Genomic DNA, 15,678 nt, shown 5'->3' with positions numbered 1-15,678 from the left:
ACAAATGTACTGGACACAGTTCTGTTTTGTTTTGTTTTTTTGTTTTTTTTTTCGGCTGGTGACAGTCATTCAGTTGAACCACATTTTCCAGTTTCCTCAGCACATAGAAGCTGCAATCACAAGTTTCACCACAACCCCCTGCCTCCCACCTCAACAAGACTGAGATGTGCTGATTTATAGCACTTTCACCACGTTGTATTATTTAAGGATTCATATGATTTTCATACCGATCAAAACAATCAATAATCTGTATTGTGCATTTTTTCTTTAATTTCTCACATGTGCGTGTCATGTGTCAAATATTTGTAAATGATCTTCGCTCAAATCACCTGAAACCTAATCACCTAAACTGAAAAGTTTACATCAAAGCATTGAAGAAGTCATCTTGATCAGAAAACGCAGACACCTTCAACTGTGTTCAAGACAATACTTGACTGGAACACAAGCTAACTTGGACCAATAAGATCAACAAGCCATACACCGATCAGGCATAACATTATGACCACCTCCCATAATTGTGTTGGTCTTCCTTTTGCCTCCAAAACAGTTGTGGCTCATCAGAGAATGGACATGGGCCTTCTGAGGGTGTCGTATGGTGTCTGGTAACAGAATGTTGTTAGTGGTGGCTGTTGGGTCCTATGGGTTGAGGGGAGGGGCCTCTGTGGATCATCCCACAGATACTTGATCCGTTTGGGATCTAGTGAATTCAGAGGCCAGGTCAACACATTGTGCTGTTCTTCATGTTTTTTTTTTTTTAGTTGTTCCTAAACCATTTGTGTGTGTGTGTGTCAGGCTGCATCCGGTTGGGGATGGCTGCTGCTACAAGGAGTGTCATTGGTATGGGGTGGAAGTGACTGGTCTGGTCTGGGTGGGTAATACATATCTAAGTAACATCCACACTAATACCAGGTCCAAAAGTTTCAAAGCAGAATATCAAATGGTCAATTCATGTCACCTGTCAATGGTTTCAAAGTTGTGACTGATCAGTGTATTGACTTAAGGGACGCAGTATAGAATTTAAATAGTAGTTTGGCGAGCTTTGAAAGTAAGAGGAGCAAGCATCCAATTTGGATATGCTGTCTATCCAAATAAAAACATTAGTGGAAAGTGCAGAAAGAGTGGAAAATGGTCTTTAAAAAGAGCATCACTCTTATAAGTGGTTCCAGGAAATTTATGTCAGTCTAGTGTTGTCTCTTGGAAGCATGGGAATGTGAACGTGTGAGCATGAAGAAACTCACGAGCACAGATCTCTCCATTTTCAAAAAAGCCTGGACAGCATTGAGACTTTCTCCGGTACATGGTTTTCTCTCCTCTACGATATGCTGTTCGATAGCTCACTCTGCAGAAAGACAGAAGGAGAGGACATATAGAGGGTCAGACACTCACAAGGAAAACTGCTTGAAGACACATACATATATAAGCAGTGTAATTACTGTAGTCTTGTAACCATTACATTCCACAATGTAAAATATGGAGAGTGGATAATCTATAAATGCATTGCTATTAACAGGATATGTGCCCTAGTCTTTTAAGACTACTGTAATTAAATCTTTACTTTAAAAATACTCTAGACACAGATATTTTAGCAAATTATAAACCAATTTTCAACTTTTTGTTTCTGAAAAATTAGAAAAAGTTGTTACTAATCAGTTGTGTGACAATTTAAACAGGGATGATTTGTTTGAAGAGTTTCTGTCAGGTTTTAGAGTTCATCATAGTACATAGCTCTGGTTAAAGTTATTAACAATCTCCTCATGGCTTGTCTCCATACTCATCCAGTTAGATCTTAGTGATGCATCTGACACTACTGATCAAAATATTTTACTGCAAAGACTTGTGTGATCAGGATTAAAGTCATTAGGTTATTTTGAAACATATCTGTTGGACAGATTACAGTTTGTTTAATGATTCTTCAATTTATACAAAAGTAGGTTATGGAGTCCCCCAGGGTTCTATGCTAGAACCAATACGTTTCACATTAGGCAATATTATTAGGAAACACGGCATATACTTCCACTGCTATGCAGATGATACCCAACTCATCACTTTGTCTGTGTGACTGTCCAAATAGCTCTTTAAAAAGTCTCCAATTGATTCAAAATGGAGCAGCAAGAGCACTGGCAGGAATTAGCAAGAAAGATCATATTACTCCAGTTTTAGCTTCTCTTCATTGGCTCCCTGTAAAATCCAGAATAGAATTTAAAGTCCTTACATACAAGGCCATGAAAGCCTGAAGTTGTCAGCTTCCAGGCTCCTCTCCTGTGGAACCAGCTAGCAGATTGGATTCAGGAGGCAGACACCCTCTCTACTTTTAAGGTTAGACTTAAGTCTTTCCTTATTGATGAAGCCTAATAGTTAGGACTGGACTAAGCCATCTCTTAGTTATACTGCACTAGGCCTAGGCTGCAGGGGGACAGTGCACTGAGGATGCACTGTCCTCTACTCTCTTCTCTCTCGCACTGAGCTCCCATCCACTTATTTCTTATCGAATTCTAAGTCTTCTCTATTACTACTCACGCATTTGTGTGCTACTAATGTATAGCATTTTAATAGTTGTTTGTCCTCCTCTCCCTCCAACCTGTCCATGATTCCTCTCTCAAACTGTCACATAAGATCATCAGCTATATCTTGTATTTGTATTACCATCAGATTCTACATGCGTGCTTTAGTCAGATGTATATTTATCTTGTTCCTCCTGCTGCTCTCCTCTCTTTTTTTCTGTCTCTACCCAGCTGTCCTGGTTTCTTCCTTTTAAAGGGGAGTTTTTCCTTGTCACTGTCGCCTTCATGCTTGCTCTGGAGGTTTCAGGCTGGGTTTGGTAAAGCTTCTCGACACAATTTATATTGCTATCAATGCTATATAATTAAAAAAAATAACTGAATTTAATTTAAATGTGTGTCCATACAGATTTAGCTTCTCACAAGTAAAAAATAAATGCATTAAATGGCTGACAAGTAAAGGCTGTCAAAGTGTACAGTACCATGCAAACTGAGTGGTAAAAAAACAACAACAACATGCTCTCTACGCACATTCTGATCTGTGGTCCTCACCTGTGTCTGGTGCACTTGAACCAGTTGAGGATGTCAGTGCAGCTGGTGTAATAAATCTGATCAAACGGATGGGCGTACGACTCCTGTACTGTCACAGAGTAACTGAAACCCAAGGAAGAGAGAAGAGTCAGAGACATCAGACATGAGGAACAGAATTAGTGGGTGTGCGTGTCTGTGTATGTGTGTGTGAGATTTCATGCATGGCATACTGTCTCCATGTTTTCCTGTAGGTCCTGGTGATACATCCTGTTCCACCATTTCACCTCTGCTTTATTCTTTACTCCCATTAACCACTGAAAGTGTGAATCAGGGAACTGGTTAATCTGATTCTGTGTGTGTAGGTGTGTGTGTGAGCGAAGGCCGGATTAGACAGTCTCCCCGCCACTCCATGTTCCATTAACCACTGTACTGTGTGGTCCAGAATTTCTGACAGTACTTATACTGTCAAGACTTATATGAGAGTGTCTTACAGGCAAATGAAAAAGACGTTGGTGGGGTGCTGACAAATGGTACCTCATGACTGCCTCGTGAACTTTCTCTCACAACAATCTCTCTGCTCAGACACTTTCTGTGTTGCAAATAAATGATTATTATTTCATCTAACAAATCTGGCAATGGTAATTCATTCAATTTTTTTTCTTTCCAGGTATTCAAATCAGAAAAGCAGCAAATCTCAAATCACATTAAAGCTATTTTCAGTACATACCTGTGCAATTTCGCATACGTGTGGTTTATTATGTCTGGTTTCAGCAGATTGGATTCCCTCAGTTTCCCTCAAATTAATATCTACTTAGATAGTTATACTAGTAATTTTAAGTAGTCTATACTTAAAATTTAAAAAACAAAACAAAAACATGTTGTTCATGAAAGGGCATGGCAAATTCACAGCATTGCACATGCATATCTCAAACATCCCAAAGATCTCATTGGCTTTCACATGAACCCTCATTATGATTGACTTGATAAACTGTGTGTGTCCTTTCTTCACTGTCTTTTCCCCCTTGATTCTCTCTCTGCCGTCAGTCTTCAGGACAATAATGACACAGAGGGAGGTTCTGAGCGTGTATGCAGCTGTTACCTCAGATTAGTTAGTGAAAGGCAATATAGCTGGGAAATCTGCCTCCACCTTTCTTCTTTTACAGCTCGTGTAATGGATTTCCAAGCTCCCTTTTAATCCCGAAATCACGCAACAGCTTCATTTTACCTTTTAGCTAGCCTGGAAGCCAATCAAATTGTGCGAGTCGGCTTTGTGTGGTGATGGACAGAAGAGTAACAACAACGTAGTCATGTACGTCATCTGGGTGCCGTGGATTTCAGTTTGTTTACAGCAGAATATCTCTGGTTGGAGGACTAGCCAGTTGTGTGCAAAGGGAAGGCATGTTTTGTTTCTCAGTATGGGTGAAAACCCCCATAATGAAATCTCAAAAGCCAGACCTTTTAGCACATTTGTCATAAAAATGATCTTTCTTTCAATGATATATCTAGAGGCAGTAAAGAAGTCCTGTATAAAAAGAGTACAAAGGGCTTTATAAGCATTATACAGGTATTTTGCATAATGTACAGCAGCATTGGAAGGATTAAAAAGTTCGGACAACTGTAATCTATTTTCCCCTAAAACTTTTGTCAGATAAACAACGAGCTTAACAGTAGTGATACTTGACAATGCAAAGTAGTCCACCAGGATTGTGCTGTGGTCTCCCTGCTGAGGTTATAGATCGCTTATAAACTTTCTCACAGTTGAAAAGGTGGTTCTCTCACAAGTTGTGATATTTCTTTGCACATCTGAGCAGTTAGCTGTTCAATCTCAGGCACAGAAACCACATGTCAACATGTTAAGCAAGATACTAAAAAGTGCTTTGCATAGTAGTAGTGGGCCATTTAGTATAATCAGTGAGGACATCATGACACACACCCCTGAGGTGGAACGTCCTAAAGAAGTGATCAGAACATTGTGACTGACCTCTCCCAGTGGCTGCAGACATTGGGATCATCCAGGTTAAGGGAGGAAGTGATCCAAGGCAAGCAACAGAAGACCACAGCCAACAGGACTGCCCCTTGGCAGGGTAGTGACACAGCCATCTCAGTCAGAGCTGCACCTTGGGGCAGGGGAGAATAGGGAGAAAACACAGGTTAGAAGGATTTCAAATTCAAAATAGAAAAGCAGAATCTAAGGAAGTTGCATGTCATAGTGTATATGTTTGTATGCAAGGCGGAGCAAATATCAATATTTTGCAAGTTGCAAATGAGACCATGGTCGTGGCTATGAAGGCCTTAATCAAGAACAGGAGAATACTTCATGACATTTAAATACAAAAATGATCTGGTGTGCTTTTAATGAGTCTAGTTTTGAATTCTAATCAATCCATAGATACACAATTACAATGTACAGAAAGTTAAAAAAAGAAATGTCAAGAATTGTATGGAACAGCAGGACACTCTCCAATCCGTACGTCAGACCTAGGAATATAAAATGAGCTGCCACAGATATGAAGAGCTGCTTCAACAAGACACATTCAAATAATAGCTGTAGCCAAGTGACCATAGCCCACGTCACATCCCATAAGCCACCAAATGCAAATTCTGAGGGCCCAGCGTGCTATTTGGCTCCAAAAGCATTTCACTTGCAAGTATGATTTTGAGTGATGCTTCTTTCAGCTGAATGAGATTAGACTGAGTACACAAACCAACTTGCAGTCAACTTCAATTAATTCAAAGCAGCCACAGGCCTAATTATGCACAACCTTTAGCTTTGATATGATTTAAATGGGTGAGATGCATAAAAAAAATCACCCCATATCATGAATGGAACTACCTATCGTCAAATGTCAAACCTGTTTTTTATGCCAATCTATAAACATATTGAGTGCTCCCAATCCATGAATTTGGTAACACGGTCAAGTCATTCCAAGTGGCAGCCCAAGTGCAGCCTCCACTATTTTTGACCAAGACAACCTGCGTATGCCGGATGCATCTTATCCACTGTCTTAATTTGACAGACACTACAGACTAAAAGGTACATTTGATTTTTCTTATATTTTTTATTCTTACATGTTTTGAAGTCTTTTTTTTTTTTTCTGTCAGCAAAATCTGCTGTAGGAGAATTCTAGCATTGCAGCCTCTTTTTTCTTTTCTTCTTTTATTTGGATTTGTTCACCACTAAACACATCACACAAACTTTCAACTGGAACCTTCAATTTCCAAAGTGGTGCCTTTAGTCCAGCAACATAAATGTTTGATTAAAACAAATATGGGTCATATAATCAACAGCATTCAGCGCCGTTCTATCTTTACTGGACGGTGTGGAACCACAAATATGCAGATACCCAGTTCTCTTCCACACAGTTGTGGGGCTATATCATTGTTTACCAAAATGAAAGAGCTACAGTAAGAGATTGAGGGTTCCACAGTGCTCTGGTATTATTGAGGTATTTTCGAGCTTTGTGTCATCATAAGAAAAATCTACAGTATGGGAGGCACAGTTGTGTCCCACCAAAGCTGCTTGATAAGAAATGGAACACTTTAATTAAAAACACATAACTGAATAACACAGCTGCACATTTGTTCAATTAGGAATAACATCAACTGCATAAATGCATGATTTTATGCACACTTCTGCAGCTTTGTTTATACACATGTTTGTGTGTATATCATGAGAGATGTGAGATGAGAGATGAGAAACATTCCTGAGGGTTTATGTCCATGCAGAAGATGTTCTGGTTTCCCAGCGGGTTTCACTAGCAAGAGAGGAGTATCTTTTTTTACCCATTCAGTAGTGGTGTGGCATACCTCTGACATATTTCAGCAACCAAACTGCAAGACATTTTCAGCTATGAGTTTGCTTTGTACCAGGGCTGTGGTCAGGACAGCCATGCTGTTGGAACACCCAAGATTCTCAGTGTGATGTGACCATAAGATGCTGGTGAATGAGTTCATATTAAATCGACTCTTACTTCTCTTATTTTTGGCATCTTGGCTCTTACTAATAACTAGAAATACCAAGTATAACATAGCATGGAGCAGGGAGTGACAATAGTACCTACACCTCAGTTTAGAAACCCCTTATCAATGTTTCAGGGCTGTTGATGTAGCCAGCAGATACACACACACACATATATATATATATATAAGCCATGACTGCATGGCCCCCCTGTGTTGGTCATTGTGTAAAGTCCTAACTATAGCAACTTGAAACATGAAAATGAAGTTGGACTGCACGCTTTGACACTAATAGTGCCTTCACCATGAGCAACAAAAGCCACAGCTTGGTCAACGCTGCCAGGAACATGGTCACCGTTGGACTGTCGCTCAAGCCCTATATGACACCATTGACTAAAAGGGGGATGATCACTTACCGGATGTACAACACAGGAACGAGCGAAGCAAACAAACACAACTGTTTGAGATGTCACTCAGTTAGTGGAGTAACGACCATAGTTGGAGCTTAACTTAACAGACAAGATCCAGCTCATCACTTACTGCCAGCTTCTACTGAAAATGTAATGTAACTTGTCACGCTCTTAATGCTTGACCGAACGCACCATAAAAGTTAACAGCTTAAGATCACATCAATGTCTTGGTTTAAGGTGTGTTAGCTTGCATGTCAACAGGTTATGACAGAGCGCTCTTCCTCCTTTGTGGTTTTAGTGCATGACACAAAAACTAGCTGAGACTGATTAGCATTTATTAGTACTACAGAGTAAAATCAAATCCAGAAAATTTTCACAATCAAAACCTTGCCATTTGTTGGGTGCGTTGAACATACAGTATGTTAAGCTAAAAGACATCCTAACCTAGCTTGTAGTCTTTGCTTGACGTGTTGTGTTTTGCTCTTGTTTAGCACTTCGGCCTTATTCACTTCATAACTGAGGCAGAATACCCGCTGAGGTTTTCATAAGGCTTACTGCAGATAATTCACAAAGCCAGCCTGGCTACAACTAGACTAATTGTGTTTTAACAAATTGCTCTCATGCAGGGTTAATCCTCTAGGCCTTGGTATAAGCACAGTGTGATCATATCAACAGGGACAAGGAAGACATAGAAACCCCCAATCCTTGGATGTGTGTCCCATAGTCCCCCAGGATTTCTCACACTTCTTAACAAGACACCCTGAGCATCAGTAGCCCTACCTCCACATCACCACCGACATATCAGAAACAAAGACAGACAAAAACAGGAAAAGCTTTACTTCTTGTGTTTCTTTGTTTTTCCACCACTGTTGAATGTTTGCTCTGCCCTCATTAGTTTACCTGTGTCTTGTTTCACAATTAGTTCTGCATGCGTATATATAGTTCTGTCTTTGCCTGAGTTCATCTGTTGATTCCCTGAATCCTTCCTTGCTGTTAGTACTTGTTTTTTTGTGCTTCGTGGTTCTTTGACTGGTTTAAGTTTTTTTTTTTTTTTTGATAACCTTATTCTGGATTGTCCTGTTGTTTTATGAGTCACTTTGGATTTATCTCTTATTTCTCATCTCATCTTACTGCAGGACGTTTTGTATTAGTTTCTTATTCTTATTTCTTCTAATAATTTTCTTTCTTCCTTGTGTATGCTACACTTCGGTCCAACCTCTTTGTTGCTAAACTTGAAACAGGACAGTAGTAGTAATAAAGCAAACAGGAGACAGTTGTAAACATTATCTCGTGGATGTGGGCAGTTAATGACTTCAACATCTGTAACAGTGCAGGAACGGAAACACTCCCACAATTTGGTACTGGAGATGACATTGTGTTTTGTGAGTATAAGGATATGTTTGTCTTTAAAAAAAAAAAAAAAAAAAAAAAAAAAATCTATCTTAGTAAACTATTAACACCCCTACCGTGTCTAAAAACCTCTTTGTCCCTATAATTATTCCTCATGAGAGTTGAAGATGATCAATAGTGGAAAAATATGAGGAAAATTGAAGATGACATGATTCTTCATCAGTTTTTGCACAAACCGTTTCCAAATCTAGTCCCAGTTAAGTTTTCATTGAAATAGCATCTATTCCCTGTGGAACAAAAGGTTCTGAGATGTTCCAGGTAGAGTAAAGAGTTGTACACTATAATTTACAAAGACATGGAGGGAGTTAGAATTTCTAAAATGAGATGCTCTTTAACCTCACCCCAGCCCCAGATGCAACCACAACTAGTTATTTCTACTTAACCATAAACCAACATCCGCCTAAATTAAACCAGCTAAACATTTTTGTTCCCCAGTGAAACAAAGACTTTTGTTTCCAGCTACTAATGCCACCACACAGCAGACTTACACTGTGGAAATGTCCAAACCAGCTCTGTATGTGAGCTGACATGGTTTTCAGTGGCATTACAAATAACTTCTTTAACACAGTTTGTGTCCAACATCACCAGGCATACACCGATCAGCCACAACATTAAAACCACTGACAGGAGACGTGACAAGTGACTATTCAATGTTCTGCTGGGAAAAGTTTGGACTTGGCACTCATGCGGATGTTACCCTTAGAAATGACACTTCCTGATCACTTCCTGAGCATTTTTGTGTGTGTGTGTGTCAGGCTGCATCCTGCTGGGGATGCAGCCTGACACACACACACACACAAAAATGCTTTAGGAACAAGTCAAAAAACACGAAGAACAGCACAAGGTGTTGACCTGGTCTCCACATTCACTAGATCCTAAACTGATCAAGTATCGTGGGATGATCCACAGAGGCCCCTCCCTTCAAACCATAGGACCCCGAAGGCCCTCACTAACAACATCCTGTTGCCAAATACCACATGACACCCTCAGAAGGCTCATGTCCACTCTCTGATGAATTATAATGTTATGCCTGATCGATGTACATATGGTGTACATATGGAATGGGATTGGCTCATAGACTACATGATCTCAGTTTGGGAATGGACATTGTAAACAGTGGACGAGAAGGTGTTAGGTCAGTTGAGACGTTGGGTGTTTAGGCTAAAAACGACCCTAACCAGTCGACTTGTCTTTCTTAACATGAAGTTTCAGTGACTCAGACAGTAGAATACACTCGTCCATTTATTACAGATCATTGATAGAGCGGTCGGCCACTCACACCTTACAAATACAACTGTGATTTGATTGGACTTCATCCTACACTAACTATAGATTAAGAACAAATGTACCAACTACAGGAATTTGGATTTTTCTCCAGAACATTTAAAATGGAGACTAACACCAAATGTCACCACTCAGAAGTAATGTGATTTGACCACATAGAGGAATAATCTCTCAAAAGAGGTGACTTAAAGTCACCTCTGAAAGAACGGTGCAATACAAGTGCAAATCTAAATCCTTATACATCCAAGTTTCCTGATAAGAGTTTGTCCTTAAAAAAGTGAAGTTTCAAGAGTTTAAGATTTTTTTCTTTATAAAAAATGGAAAACAAAACAAAACAACAAAGTGTTTCAAACTTAAAAACATATATTGCACTTTCTAATTGCTGGATGGTATGTCAATTTCAGTAGATACACAAAACATAAATGTCTTTTTCATATTCCATTCATAATTAGCCTCTAGCACAAAAAAAAAGTTTTAATCCTAAAATCTCACGAGTTGCCCCTTTAAAGCCATTTTAAAAACCCCGTAAAGCCCATAAACATTGGAGAAAAAAGTGTGAAAAATATGTGTGAACTAAAAAGGTGCTAAACTCTAATCCAAGTATCAAGTTTAAAAGTATCAGTGAAATCTCCTGAGGGATATTTAGGATTTGTTGGCGTGTCCACAGTTAGTACGTCTGGTCTTCTTCCTTAATGGTACAGAAACAGCTGGTGACTACAGCACGGTATGGCTGCTTTATTAGTCCAGCTGCCTGATGAATCTCTTGGTGATAGTGGGCGAGCTTAATCTTTTGAGGCCAACAAGGTTAGCCCTGTGTCTTCTGGCTAGCCTTCTTTCGAAAACTCTGGTTGACGGAGGAAGCCTGCAAGATGTCTCAAGTCACTGTTTGCCTGCTGACAGTGTGTCTGTGCAGACGCTTTATGGGCCAACAGGGCCAGTCCTCTCTGGTTTCACTGAGCTAAGAGAGGGCACAGCTGCAGCCACCAACGCCAAAACCCTCCCCGCTCCAAGACAACTGCACTGCTTCCCAAACAAGAGCTATGCTGTATGTGTGAAAGGGCTCCAGACACAGGCCCTAATGGAGCGGATTAGGAAGGGACAACTTTGATACACTGTTCCAAGCAGCACAGTAGTGACGCCTCTCTGTCCGTTCACAAAGGACTGCCAGGAACCAAGACCTGCTGTCTGAAGTCCCTCCAGGACCAGACAAAGGCTGCACTCAGGTTACGGACCAATATTTATTTGTCCACACATGCACTTTTGAGTGATGCTTTCTTGAATGCCAGAAGTCAATCTAGATGAGTGAAACACAGATTTCTCTGGATCTTTACTTCCAACCCATCACTCAAAACTTTCATTGCAAGCCATTAATTCAGTACTTGATTCAAATCTTGTACAGTGTAATTTGTTGGCTGTGTGTCACTTCATAGGGCTCTTGGATATAAGGAACATTTTCAGGATGAGTATTTCAGCAACATGACTGAAAATGCTGGTGGTGGTGTGCGGTATGAGAATGGCAGTGATGACAATGAGCACTGAAGGATCAGCTATCTTTGCCTGTGGCCCCGTTGCATGCTCCATCACAGCATATGTCAACCAGGAACACAGTGGAAGCCTAGTACTCAAAAACAGGCTGCAGCAAATTTGTATACAAGTGTGGAAGCAGCATACTAGCAGCTGTACATATTTTATACATATGGTCAAACTCAGCCTGAATTTCATCAGCTAGCATTTGTTAGCATTCAAATACCTTGAAAAACCTTCAAAACACAACTGAGAATGATATTGAAATGGCATTTAAAAACAGTCAGAGCGTATTTATGTCCAACAGAGCATTTGGGAAGAAATAAATAGAAATTGCTGTAATTTATTATTACTTTAATCAATCTATGACTAGAAATAGCAATAAATAATTGAGAATAATTATTTTGTTTGAAGGGTTCTTTAAGAAAGAAGTGGCACAAACAGCACTCAAACTTTCCCATCGAGCGTCATTGGTTGTGCCTGACAAAACAACAGCTGAAGCTGATGAAGTAGGTCCACAGCTGACTCTAATGGATGTTGAGCAAGCCTGACAAAGTACAGCTTAGACTGATTATAGAATACAACTCCGACCACATTGTGTTGACTCAGACAAGCTGAGTCCATGGTGTGCTAAAATGATCATCATACCAAGGGCACGGAAGAAACATTAGAATAGAAGCCAACCTCCCTGACTGGAAGATAACAGTTTTACAGCCAACTTTGAAGGAGACCACCACAAAGACGTTTTCATCATGTTTACTGAACACACATTCTGTTATGACAGCTTCAAGTGGGGGATTTAGAGACAAAGATTTAAACGTCTTTGAATTGTTTACTCAAAAACATCTGTCACTTCTGGTTACTTCTTCGGGTTAACTGAAACCTCTGAGAGACAAAGATATGTATGTATTTTTTAAAGGGTTAATACACATGTTTATGGATTGTCCGAGACAAAAGCTTCTTATTTACAATGTTGCTCACAGACCAGTGGTTGCAGGTATGGCCAGATATTTGCAAGCCAGCATTGCACTGTTCCATCTTGGGGTTACTCAAATTCTTCCATCTTTATTATTTGGTTCTGCTGCCTGTCACTACCGGATCAACTGCCCATTAACACACGTGCGACTTTAACTCAAACTTCCTGAAATATGTTGCCAGAGACGTTCAGAGTCATTCTAATCATTATCTAATCATGTTTGATTAATACACATCAATGCGTTATTTTCACAGAACTAATTAAATATTTAGTTACATTTTAGTGTCAGGACTTATTTTAAGTAGGGATTGGTTTAGAGTAAGTAAGAAATCCTCTGTGTGTGTGTGTGTGTGTGTGTGTGTGTGTGTGTGTGTGTGTGTGTGTGTGTGTGTGTGTGTGTGTGTGTGTGTGCAAGTTCCACACGCAAGTGTGTTTTGGCTTTCGCCTCACACAGTCAGCTGTATCTCCTGCAGTGAGAACTGACTTTCCCTCGCTCACTTTCACTGGGGAAACACTACTCGGTATGTGTTATCCTTTTGTGTGTTTCCATGCATGCCTCTCAGCAAGTCATCCTTCAGGCCAGCAGTTGAGATCAAGATTAAAAGGTCGTCACTAGGCACCGTCGACAGAACATCCACAATATACTGCCTTTACATATCACAACTTGATTGCATTGCATCTTCTGGCATTTAAGGAAAGCAAGGACACAAAGTAGTGAGTTTCAGTTGTTGGCACTGAACAAGCAAAGATGAAATTAATGCAGGCATAGTGATTCTCACTGCAGTCAAACTACTGAAGATGGTGAGTGTCATACTGCTGATTCTCCTGCACCTCCTGGAAGCTGCTCAGTTGCTTTACTACACTATGATATTACTCCTTCAGGTATTTACTATGCTCACAGCTCCTTTCAAGCTCTTCACCATAACTTCATCTAACACTCACTCTTCACTAAGACTCTGACTCCTCTCTTAAATGACCACTTTAAAACTGCCTTGTCAACCTCTTTGAGTGGGATCCTTGAGATAAGATCCAACTTCATACAGGATTATTTCAGTTAAGAGCGTCAGTGTCTCTTACTCAACCCTAACTTTTTAGAAGCTGTCTCAGTTACAGCATCTAAGATGAAGAACAATTTACACATTTTAGTCGACGTCATGGATATTGTTGAATAGACTTAGACAGAAGAAAAGTAATAGTCTATATATGCCTAACAACAGTGTTTAAAATAGTATTATTGAAATACATTTTGCTCATTCTATAGTAACTCATTTAAACCAATATTTTCTCAACACAATACTGGATACAAAACATGGGCAAGTAAGTGAACAGAGATGCAGCTTGTTAACATGTTACCTCCTGACAACACTTGCAGTTGGTGGTCTGGAAAAGTGTAAGTGTGTGTGCGTGTGTGTGATTTTGACAGGTGCAACTTATTAGGCCATTCAAGTCTCTCGGGCCCTACTTGTTGTGTTTCTTCAGTGGTTCCCCTGCTACTCTGGAACAGGTGGAGCATGTGAAAAAGCTATATACACTACAATTAAATGAAAATAGGTCACTGCACAAAAATAAAAACTGTAAAGCAAGCTGATTGTAAAAAAGAATTTCAATAGTATGGAAAAAGGAAGATTTAAAAAAAAATCTTAAAGCATATGCATCATTTGATTGTATTTTTAATGTGAATTACCAAGAGAATTTGTCAGTCATCTGCACCGCATACATCCCATGTCTGCATTAGTATCCATTAACAAAATGAGAAAGCTGATTCTGTAGTAAGCAGATCCGTTCAACAACAGACTTAGAAAGTGAATTTGAAAACAAGCTTCCAACAAATCCAACAAGAGTCCCTGCACTATTATCACCTGATAATATCCCAATGAATCCTGAATCCAGTGTGCTTACCATTCTCCTACCACATACACATCATTATCATCATCATAATATTCAGTGTGCAATAGCTGTGGACTTCGTCATGCAGAACCCATTCTATCTATAGGGCACATCACTTTGACTAGACAATACAGGCTAATACAACACAAATACTGTCAAACAACCATCAGTCTTATCTCCAACATCACTGAGAATGCAGGCTGTCTCAATCACAATAGCTGGTTTTCCTTTGTGTCAAAAGAAAGGGAAAAGGCTATAAGATGAACTCTGTCTGGTTTATCACAAGAATAAGAATCAAACAAGAACATGAGAAACTACTGTATGAAGTTGTTAACTTCTTACTGGGGATGACAACGTTCCCAATAATAAAAACAAAATGATGTACCTTTCACTATGTTGCAAAATTAAACTTATTTAAATGCCTATTGCACATTCATCCACAGACTATTCTGGATGCGACAACCATACATTTACCAGAACTGGCTACTTCCACCCTCTGGAATGGGTAGATGGGCAAACTAAGTCTAAGTAGCACTTTCACTCACTTCTAATTGCCATCTTGAATAAATGCCCTTTCAACTTCCAGCGCTGCTTACAGAGGCTGTGGACTTTCTCACGAGAACAAAATATGCCCTGACTCCACTTTCATGCCAGTCCACTTTACTTCGATAAAGTCTGGGATGAAACTCTTAGTGATGTGCAGTATTAAAAAACTCTCATCACATCAAATGAAATCAGATTACTGAGCTGAGTGGTGAAGAAGACCGTTTACCTGATCTATGAGCGAATACCGATCCTGTCTTGGCTCATGGGTGAGTCCTTCGGTGCTGATGCTGATGATGATATGTCCACTTGTTAAACAGCGCTGGCGTCCTCCTAAAAGTCCGCAAGACATTAAGAGGAAGTCATGCAACGCGCTGTTTACCGCGGAGTTCAATCCGATGAGTGAAAGTTCCCCAGCAGCGTCTCATCAACACCCTGGTGAACTTTTCTCATTGTCAAAATACTGGCCTGACTGCTCCCGTGACGTCACGAGTGCCTCCACCAATCACGGACAGCCCCAGTCCAGCAGGTTTCATTGAAATGAAAATGATATGCAGATTTGCTGGTTTGAACATCGTCTGCAATTCCGCCGTTTGTAATTAATGCACGACTGCGCCAAAATAAGTAAATAAATGCTAATAAAAAAATTAAAAAAAAA

General features: G+C 39.9%; 1 protein-coding gene across 1 annotated transcript in view; it reads right to left on the bottom strand.

Annotated features, from left to right (window-relative positions):
* megf10 (multiple EGF-like-domains 10) overlaps nt 1-15,678 on the bottom strand; it is a 47,120-nt gene extending 31,442 nt beyond the window's left edge. Inside the window, exons 1-4 of the mRNA XM_047570599.1 lie at nt 15,250-15,678; nt 5,011-5,146; nt 3,051-3,152; nt 1,239-1,339 (exon numbers count right to left, since the gene is read on the bottom strand). Coding sequence (XP_047426555.1) covers nt 1,239-1,339; nt 3,051-3,152; nt 5,011-5,129 — 322 coding nt within the window. The 5' untranslated portion in view covers nt 5,130-5,146; nt 15,250-15,678. The remainder of the gene's footprint in view (nt 1-1,238; nt 1,340-3,050; nt 3,153-5,010; nt 5,147-15,249) is intronic.

Source organism: Mugil cephalus, chromosome 19 (genome assembly GCF_022458985.1).
Source record: "Mugil cephalus isolate CIBA_MC_2020 chromosome 19, CIBA_Mcephalus_1.1, whole genome shotgun sequence".
Taxonomy (NCBI): domain Eukaryota; kingdom Metazoa; phylum Chordata; class Actinopteri; order Mugiliformes; family Mugilidae; genus Mugil; species Mugil cephalus.
This window is presented reverse-complemented; position numbering and strand designations above follow the sequence as displayed.